General features: G+C 35.2%; 1 protein-coding gene across 4 annotated transcripts in view; it reads right to left on the bottom strand.

Annotated features, from left to right (window-relative positions):
- The window catches only part of LOC106462958, a 35391-nt gene that overhangs the window by 8300 nt on the left and 17496 nt on the right, over positions 1 to 9595 (bottom strand). For all 4 annotated transcript variants that reach the window (XM_022390359.1, XM_022390358.1, XM_022390355.1 and 1 more), the window contains exons 2-3: positions 8789 to 8905; positions 5400 to 5473 (exon numbers count right to left, since the gene is read on the bottom strand). In XM_022390359.1, coding sequence (XP_022246067.1) covers positions 5400 to 5473; positions 8789 to 8898 — 184 coding nt within the window. In that variant the 5' untranslated portion in view covers positions 8899 to 8905. The remainder of the gene's footprint in view (positions 1 to 5399; positions 5474 to 8788; positions 8906 to 9595) is intronic.

Genomic DNA, 9595 nt, shown 5'->3' with positions numbered 1-9595 from the left:
ATTGTTATAATTGTTTCTGTTGTTGGATGAGTTATTTTCGATTATTTGGTAAAAATAACAGTGAAAAGGCTAGTCCACTTATTGACAATGAAAGCGTTTTATTTCTTTGAGTAAAAGTTTTACAGTTTAACTAATTTTTGCTGATAGGCCTAAGTTCACATTACAACAGTAGTTATTAACACAACAGTTTCACTTACTAATTTTCTGTCGTGCATACGGCTCTTTCCTGTATCTCTAGTGCATCGTAGAAACACAAACTCAATATTCACAAAAGTGAAGTAACAGACGTACTGAATAACAAACTCGCTAACTTTTTAATCAATCCAACACTGTAGTAAACTCGCTAATCGATAAATAATTAGCCATAATCTTCACTAACCTAATTCACTTTTTATACAGTTACAATCGTCCCTAAACTTTCAAGCAAATTCCAGCACTCTAAAAAAACAAAAACAAAAAAACACCAGTAAAAGTATTTAAATTGAAAAAACAACAACATAGTCTACAACAGTAGCTTCGTTAACTTAAAACAATCTTGATCATTTAAAAAAGGCCCGCCATGGCCAGGTGGTTAGGGCACTCTACTAGCAATCTGTGGGTCGCGAGTTCGAATCCTCGTCATACGAAACATACTCGCCCTTTCAACCGTGGGGGCGTTATTCGTTGGTAACAGAGTAGCCCAATAGTTGGCGGTGGGTGGTGATGTCTTCCTTCTAGTCTTACACTGCTAAATTAGGGTCGGCTAGCGCAGATAGCCCTCGTGTAGCTTTGCGCAAAATCCAAACCAAACCAGTTTTAAAAAATGACATTTATATAAGCAATAAAGTGATACAAAATTGCTTAAAACTTAGTTTCTCATTTGTAAAGCTAGGATTAAAGACAGGTCGTATTGTAAACAATTATATATTGGATAGTAAAGCATGTATAAGTGTGGTTAGGCTAATCTCGTATTATCATATTTTTCAGGTGTAAGCATAACTTTCATAATTTAGATTGTTGAAATGCTGCCAGTGGCACAGTAGTATCTCTGCGGACTTACAACGCTAGTAACCGGGTTTCGATACCCGTGGTGGGCAGAGCACAGGTAGCCCATCGTGTAGCTTTGTACTTAACTAAAAACAAACAAACTTTGTTGAACATACAACACCTGGTAGTGATTAAATGATACGAGTGTTTACAAGTGTGCTTATTGATTTAGTGATTTATTAGTTTCCCCAGTAATTCCTTTTCGATCTTGTAACGACTTAAGTTGTTTGTTACTTATAATATTTATTTTAGATTACTGAAACGAAGAATCGTTTTATTATTTGTCCAACAATTTCGTATTTTATTCGCAGTGTTTGATAGAAAATGATTAAAATTGACAAATTTTTCTCGAAGTCATCTTGACTGTTTCACATGTACATGAGTAAGGAAACTTTTTTTTCTCACATATATAAAGACCACGAAACTTCTAGTTATTTTTTCAAGTGATTTTTAGAAGTAATGATTTGGATTTTATTTGACATCAAGCTTGGGCAGCATGGGGACTGAGTGTTGGCTAGACTAAAGATTGATGGGCTGACATCTACATCTTGTGGGTACTCATACTGTAGTTTTTAAGATGTTTTTAGAATAAAGCACATTGAGCTGAATCGAACCCTGGAATTTAGCACTTTAATTCCATAGATTTACCGCTGTCCCATCGAGGGATATTTAAGAAGTGAACCAGCTTTAACAGTAAGCACCTTTCTTTGGATGCGGGGGCTACAAGGAAGGCTAAGGCACATTTTGGGGTAGCTCCAGCCCCAGCAACCCCTTCCTTACCACCACCCCTGACATCAAGTAAATAATGATTTATTTTTGTAAATTTTTAAAATAGTATTTTTTTTCAAAAGGTAATATATTTATAGCCGATTGTGAATTATACGTTTTTTAAATGCAATCCCAGTCTCCTACGTAAAATTTAAGATGGTACCACTTGAGTTGCGCTTAATCACAGATTAGGGAGATCTATAAATAACTGCCTTAATAAAAAAAATAAGAGACAGTCTTACCTCAGTTCTGGCTGCATATAAGTTACAGGAAAATTGATATAATGCTTTGTTTGTCTGTTGTGCGATTTCGTACAGTAGTAGAGAAAATCACTTGGCCTAGCCTAACTTCTCAAATTACATTTTTTACATATTTCCTCGTAACGTCACGAAGCGAAGTGTATTTAATTACGTTGAGTAACGAATTCTTGGTTTCAAATCGCTTTTTTTTTACACACTTTAGACCTCGGAACATCGATTGACGATTGTTAGAGGTCAACACAGGAGCTGAGTCAAACAATGATCCAATTTCTTTTTTGAACTTGAGTTGACTTTTATAGCTCTAAAAAATAGTTAGAGTTTCATGGTCAGTGTTGGAAAGTCAGAACGCTTGATTTGCTGTTTTGCACTAAATGTCAAGGGGAAGATCCCCCTTTCTCCCCTTTATGTAAGATTTTATTTCGTTCGAAAATATTTGAAACTTCCAAAACAGCTAATTAATTATGAACTTGAGTCAACTTTTATTCCACGTGAGCCTTATCCACAGGCACAAGGTTGTTTGCTAGGAATGTGCATCTTGGGTTGAAAAGTACAAACCAAGTGACCTTACTATGGTCTAGTCTCGTGAAGAATTTCTTTAGGCCTAACACGTGGTGTAGAAATGGATATCTTCTGTCAGTGTCTGATATTGACCATGGAAACTTGTCGCTTGACAGATGTCAACAATGGCTTTCTTTACATGTCATTTGGTGTTTAGTATCTAAACTCAAAGAGATATCTTAGCCATTGTGACACCCAAAAATGCCCAATGTATTTATATACCCTGAATCCAAATCCAAAAAGCTCTTTCCGCGGAATGACATTTTCTTGGAGAAATTTCGCCTTAAAATCGGAAACATTCACCATTAACCATACTTAGGAAAATCACTCCATACTTGCGAATAAGCTAGCGTTGAAAGGCGGTAAAAGACAACGTGTTTTTTGTGTGCAATTTGAAGCTTCAAATCTTTAAAAAGTACTTTATATGACATAATCAATATCTCTGATATAGTTTTATCAAACAATCTATGAAGGAGTAATTTGACAGAAATCGGATCCGAACCTTCAACTTGCACAACAAAACACCCCGGCTCCACTCTTCCCTCCCTTCTTCCCAAAGGAAGGTGGGAATTTTCTTATATATGCTTAATGACCAAAGATCCTGATTTTTCAAGTAAAATACCATATGGGGAAATTGGTTTACAGATTATGATTACGGGCATAAAAATGCATTGGGGAAATATTATTCCATGCACTTTAAAGTGAGACAGTTACCGAGGTATCCGGCTTAACAAAAGCTTAGGATGCTTAATTTAAAAGGGGAGAATAATAACTCTTGAATTAACCATCCCAGTTGTGCCACGTCACATTCTAAAACAATATAGACATTTGCAAAATTTTCTTGATAATTAAGTTATAAATATAATAATATGAAATGCATCTAAAAAACAAAGAATTATGATATACAATAATAGAAAAGGAAATATATCAGTATAGAACTTAAAGTGCATACCTTTGTTAAACCACAGTTAATTTTAGAGCTCTTCTTTTCTTAAGTAAACTGTTTGTTGAATGTTCAGCAAAATTAGCCTTCTTGTGAAACATCAAGTTATTTTCTTATTAAGTTATTTTTTTATGAAACACTATGATTGGCTAGCTTCTTGTGGAATATTATCTTAAGACAGGTTAGCATAATGTAGAATGTTAACATTGGTTAACGCATTGTAGAATATTAAGTTCGCTTTTTTGTCGAATGCGAAGTTAGCTTCTCGTGAAATATCAGGTTAGCTTTTTGTGGAATGTGAAGTTAGCTTTTCGTGAAATATCTGGTTAGCTTTTTGTGAAATGTGAAGTTAGCTTTTCGTGGAATATCAGGTTAGCTTTTTATGGAATGTGAAGTTAGCTTCTCGTGGAATATCAGATTAGCTTTTTATGGAATGTGAAGTTAGCTTCTCGTGGAATATCAGATTAGCTTTTTATGGAATGTGAAGTTAGCTTCTCGTGGAATATCAGGTTAGCTTCTCGTGGAATGTGAAGTTAACTTTTCCTGGAATATGAGGTTAGCTTTTTGTGGAATGTGAAGTTAGCTTTTCGTGGAATATCAGGTTAGCTTGCTGTGGAATGTGAAGGTAGCTTCTCGTGGAATATCAGGTTAGCTTTTTGTGGAATGCGAAGTTAGCTTCTCGTGGAATGTAAAGTTAGCTTCTCGTGGAATATCAAGTTAGTTTTTTGTGGAATGTGAAGTTATCTAGCTGTTAATGGAATGTTAAAGTTATCTTTCATAATGAACTTAGCAGTTCTGCTAGAGATACTTAGTTGAAACGGCTTTAAAATAAAACATTACGTTCTAAACATCGAAAACTGGCGATGCATTAGAAACTAAAAGGCCTAATATTCGTGAAAAAAAAAAGAAATCCCGCAAACTGAAGATTTTGTTTTCACATTACTCATAATTTGTTCATTTTGTCTCTCTGTTTCTTCGTCGAAACACAAACACACTGAACCAACTAAGTTTCTACTGGCTAACAGTAACAGACACACTGATTACTCATTAACTGGTTAATATGTTTGCTAATACAATGATTCACTCTGACAGATTCAATAAATAACTCATTCTGTATATGTAACTCAAATTGTTTCCTAAGCCTCCGGCTAAAGAATGATACAAATTTCGAGAAATGTTTATATTAAAATCACAGTCTGAATCGTGTCAGAAGTGCACGTTTCACAATGACTCGTTATTTTCTAAATTTTATATGTACCTATTGGTTTGGCTAGTGAGCCAAAGCGATGTTTTTCGTTGTCATAGCACGGTTTATATAGTCGTGATACAAAAATTCATAACGGCACAAATGTTATGATCTATAGGACTACAATCAGTTTAGGTTCATTCAGAACGTACAGAACGCCTCTTCTATTGTCATCAGTAATACCACTACGTATTCTGGTCAATGCAGGTTTACTGAGACCATACGGAACTCCGGCTATTGTAAACAGTATTACCACTTTTTTGAAACGCCCTCAAAGAGTTTGTTTGTAATTAAGAACAAAGCTACACAATGGGCTATCTGTGCTCTGCCCACCACGGGTATAGAAACCCGGATTCTAGCGTTGTAAGTCTGCAGACATACCGCTGTGCCACTGGAGGGTCCCTCAAAGAGACCGAAATGTAAGTGATTGGTCATAAAAGTGAGCGATTTTACACTTTTTTTGTTGTTGAACTTTTCAAATATAAATATTCGTTTGCATGATAATTAATACTGGATTTCAGTGACCTCAACTTCTCAGCTCTCTCTCTCTCTCTCAAAATCTGAATCAATATTTCTCCCACTTTTTATATATTCTTACCTTTTGTTTCGTCTCTCGTTTTCGAAGCACTGATAATACTTATTTGACTTCCTCGTTTCATCGGCAAGGGTTGTCTACAAAAGAAAAAGTGTATTTTTTACACTAAGAACTTACGAGTGAAACAAAAGAAGAATGTGTGACGTGAACCACACTAACAGCGCCATCTGTGAAATATAGTAGTATTTGTTCGTAGAAATATTAGGTTACTGTCAGTGTAAATATACATAATAAATGTTAAGGTACATTTTATGCGAGTTAAAATTTTGTGTGTGTGTTAAAAAGCATAGAGAAAAGAGCAGTGTACCTGTTTTGGTTTTATAAAATAACAATATTTGAACTTTGATACTATTTTTTTCTAATTTGTTCAACAAAATCAATTCACTGTATTATTGTTTTCTTTTCTTTTCTAAACAATGCAGTAACAAAGTCATTCATCACATCAATTAAAATATACATTTATCGAGTATAGTAAAGATTATTTTTGTGGAATATATCACTGTCATGTGCATTTTTTACTTTCTAAAATATATAGATTATAACTGGTTTGTAAATATCTGATGTAAGTTTGCTTTTATTAAATAGGTATCACATCATACGTGGTAGAGTTTCCCTAGTCATAAAGTAGCTAAAGATATATTTAAACAACTATTTTGTTAATTAACAGCAAATTAAAATATATAGCCAAGATAACTGTATTTAGTTGAGCTCTTATTCCAGCTGCTTTGTATTTCTTTAAAGGGTGGTAAGTTGCTAGAAAATATTTTTCATACCTAATTCTTTCTCTAATAACGTTTGGCATAGCTTAGTGGTTAGAGTGCATGAACTGTTTATCCTCTGGTTCAATGTTCGCATCCCGTTGGCGTAAAAAAAACAAAAAAACTCGCTTTACACCCGTGGACGCGCTATAAGAGTGACAGCCAAATCCAACTGTTCGATCAGATAAGAGTAGCCCAAGAGTTAGCGGTGGATGCTACTGACTAGTTACTTTCTAACTGACTAGTTACTTTCTCTTAGTTCAAAATGCGGGACAAACTTGCATAAGTATCTCTCGTGTAGTTTTGCGCGAATTTTTGAAGTAAACATTTCTGAAAACACGATGAACTAAATTGACTGTCACTTTATCGTAGTTTAAGTCGTCTGTTGCTTAACTAACCATTAGGGAATTTGGGCACCATTTCTACCTTCTTGTAAACATTCTCTTCGTGTGTTTTTATATAACTTAACTGACACTCGCATTCTTTCTATTCATGAAATTGAACCCTGCGTTTTATTCGAAATCTGATATTTTAGTTTCTCAACAACTAGAATATATATTTTGCCTGAAGATTTACTCATGACATAAATTACTAAATGAGATTAAAAAGGCCACAAAAAGTAGACGCGATCTGTTCAGGTGCCCATGCATATTTTTTTTATCTGGGAGATTGCCAACAGTGATTACATTTCCAATACTGATAAGGTTGTATCTCAGTTTTGGATGCTATCTATCTCCAAGTGTCCATTCTATACACTGAAGCTAATCAATCACAGCTTCAGATTCAGTGACAAACAAGTGCAGGAGATAAACGTTGACTAACATTCAGGTGTCTTTTGGTGGTCCAAGGTATCTTCGTAAGAGTGATCCAAAATAAACATATGTCAAAAAACGGATCCTACTTTTTGTTTCTCGAGCTTTCCGCGAAGTTAAATATTTTACGACATTTGAAAGTAAATTAGAGAGCTTTCATAATCTTAATTATGTTAATTATTAACGATACAGCAGCTAATAGAGCATTAGATCCATTTATCACTTAAAACCATACAAGTCTACGATAACGACTTAACATTTATAAAATGAAAAAATATAACATTCCTATGGCAAGCGTCATCCATTCCTTCTTGACCAGGGATCCTGCCAGCGAATTTGTTCCTCTACTTAACATATCGAGTTAATTCTGCTCCCGAACTTATGCTGCTCTTGTATTCAGTTGAAAATGTGTTTTGTTTTATATGTATATACATCCTGACTTGAAACTTTACTAGAACCTCCAACACGTTTATAAAACACTTCAGTTATTTACATGTGCGCAACACAATGATTATGTGATGTGTCAGGTGGTTGTTTGGACCATAAAAATGAAATCATATTACGGTTAGTCCCAAAACAACGAGTAAGAGAAAAGGTTCTCTCTAACAGTTAAAAGGAGGTGAAGTGGGTACCAATCTAGCGGGAACATCGTTATCAAAGACCGTTTTTTTGTTGTTGTTTTTTGAGCGACTGTTCATAAACACCTGACATTAAAATCAGTCAGTTGTGGTAATGTAAGTGGAATACGTCCAAAACTAGTAAAAATCGTAGCCACGAACGGCCAGAGACGGATGGATAGACTTGTCGATTTCACTTATCACACGCAGAAATGGGAAAGCACGTCATTTAGGTGTGGACAATGCATGATTGAAGATGTTTGATGTGGCCTGTGAGTCATGTTTCACCTGGTCTGCACTGATAGTAGAGTTAAGAATATGACAAATTCCGCACAAGGCAATTGACCCTGCTTGTTTTGCTCCGATAATGCAAATTCCTGGAGTTTATAAAATGGTGTGGCAGGAGTTGGGCTTTCTTATTCCATTAGACGAGCGAATAGCATCAGAAGTGTTAGGTGAACGTTTTTTTTCGATCATGCCTATCCCACATTTCCATCCTAATAGGCAAGAACTTCTCCTGTATAACAGTTTAACAATTAATTGCACTCATCTCTCCGAAATTGATTCGAATAATGACCTTTCTTTGTTAGAACAACCACTGAATCTCAATATGATTAAGCATCTTTGTAAGAAACTTGGCAACTGCCACCGTACATTCTGCCCTTAGCAACCATCACCGTACTCTCTGCTATCACCAGTGCACCAAATGCAGACCACACTTCTCGACAAATGAGTTTCAATCGAACACAACAGTTTTATCAACACTTATTCATAATTTAAATAAGATTTTGTTTTCTTTATTAGCTTCATGAATGAGCGATCCTGTTGTACGCTCTGCCCACTATAACTTCATACATAAAGAGAAACGTGTACTTTTAGAAATATAAAAATTTGTTGTTCGAAATATTATATTATTTAAATTGTGAGCGTGGGTGAAGCAAACGATAAAACATAGCTCTGTGGCATTATGTTTTTTGATTTAAGGATAATTATTCCGAAGTTAAACCACTGTATTTTCGAACCCAGAGCAGACTTATTTTACAGAAACCTTGACTCGTAGTAGGCCTATAAAAGTCTTTTTTCATAGTTTTTCGAACAGATTGTACGAATGATATTTGAACAAAACTTAAGATCGAACACACAAAAAGTAAACTATAAAATACAAAGCTGTTGCATTTAAGCAAAACTTAGTTTTTCTGACGCACCTTTGAGTGAAGTGAGTAATAGAGTCACTTGACTGGGTTGCTGAGCACGAGGATATTGAAACGAATATAACCGCCAGAAGAGCGACACAAGGATGTTTCATTGGCATCATGAGATTCCTGCAAGAAAAACATAAAAGTAACTATTTTGTTTTAATAATTGCTCAAAGCTACACAAGGCTTATCTGCGCATATCCGTCCCTAATTTGGAACTGGTAGACTAGGGGGAAGTCTTTTGTTTGCTTGTTTGTTATTAAAACACAAAGCTACACACGGCTTATCTGCACATATCCACCCCAAATTAGGAACTGGTAGTCAAGAGGGAAGGCTTTTGTTTGCTTGTTAAACACAAAGCTATACAATGGATTATTTGTGTTGTGTCCACCACTGGTATCGAAATCCGATTTTTAGTGTCATAAGTGAGAGCGAAGGTAGCTAGTCAATAGCACCTATCGCCATCTTTTGTTCTACTCTTGTCTAACCAATTAGCAGGATTTGACTCTTACAGTGCGAATCATGAATCTTCAGCTTCACAATCCGGGAACGCCTAGCCTATGAAGTAATAATAATAATTAAAAGAATATTTTTATTGATATATGATTTTTTTTATTTAAAAAAACAGTTGCATAACATATACAGTTACAATATTGGTTTCAATCTACAAGAGAGAGATGTTTGTTTGTTTTTTGGATTTCGCGCAAAGCTACACGAGGGCTATCTGCGCTAGCCGTCCCTAATTTAGCAGTATAACACTAGAGGGAAGACAGCTAGTCATCACCACCCACCGCCAACTCTTAGGCTACTCTTTTA

The sequence above is a fragment of the Limulus polyphemus genome, unplaced genomic scaffold, assembly GCF_000517525.1.
Source record: "Limulus polyphemus unplaced genomic scaffold, Limulus_polyphemus-2.1.2 Scaffold1290, whole genome shotgun sequence".
Classification (NCBI taxonomy): Eukaryota; Metazoa; Arthropoda; class Merostomata; order Xiphosura; family Limulidae; genus Limulus; species Limulus polyphemus.
This window is presented reverse-complemented; position numbering and strand designations above follow the sequence as displayed.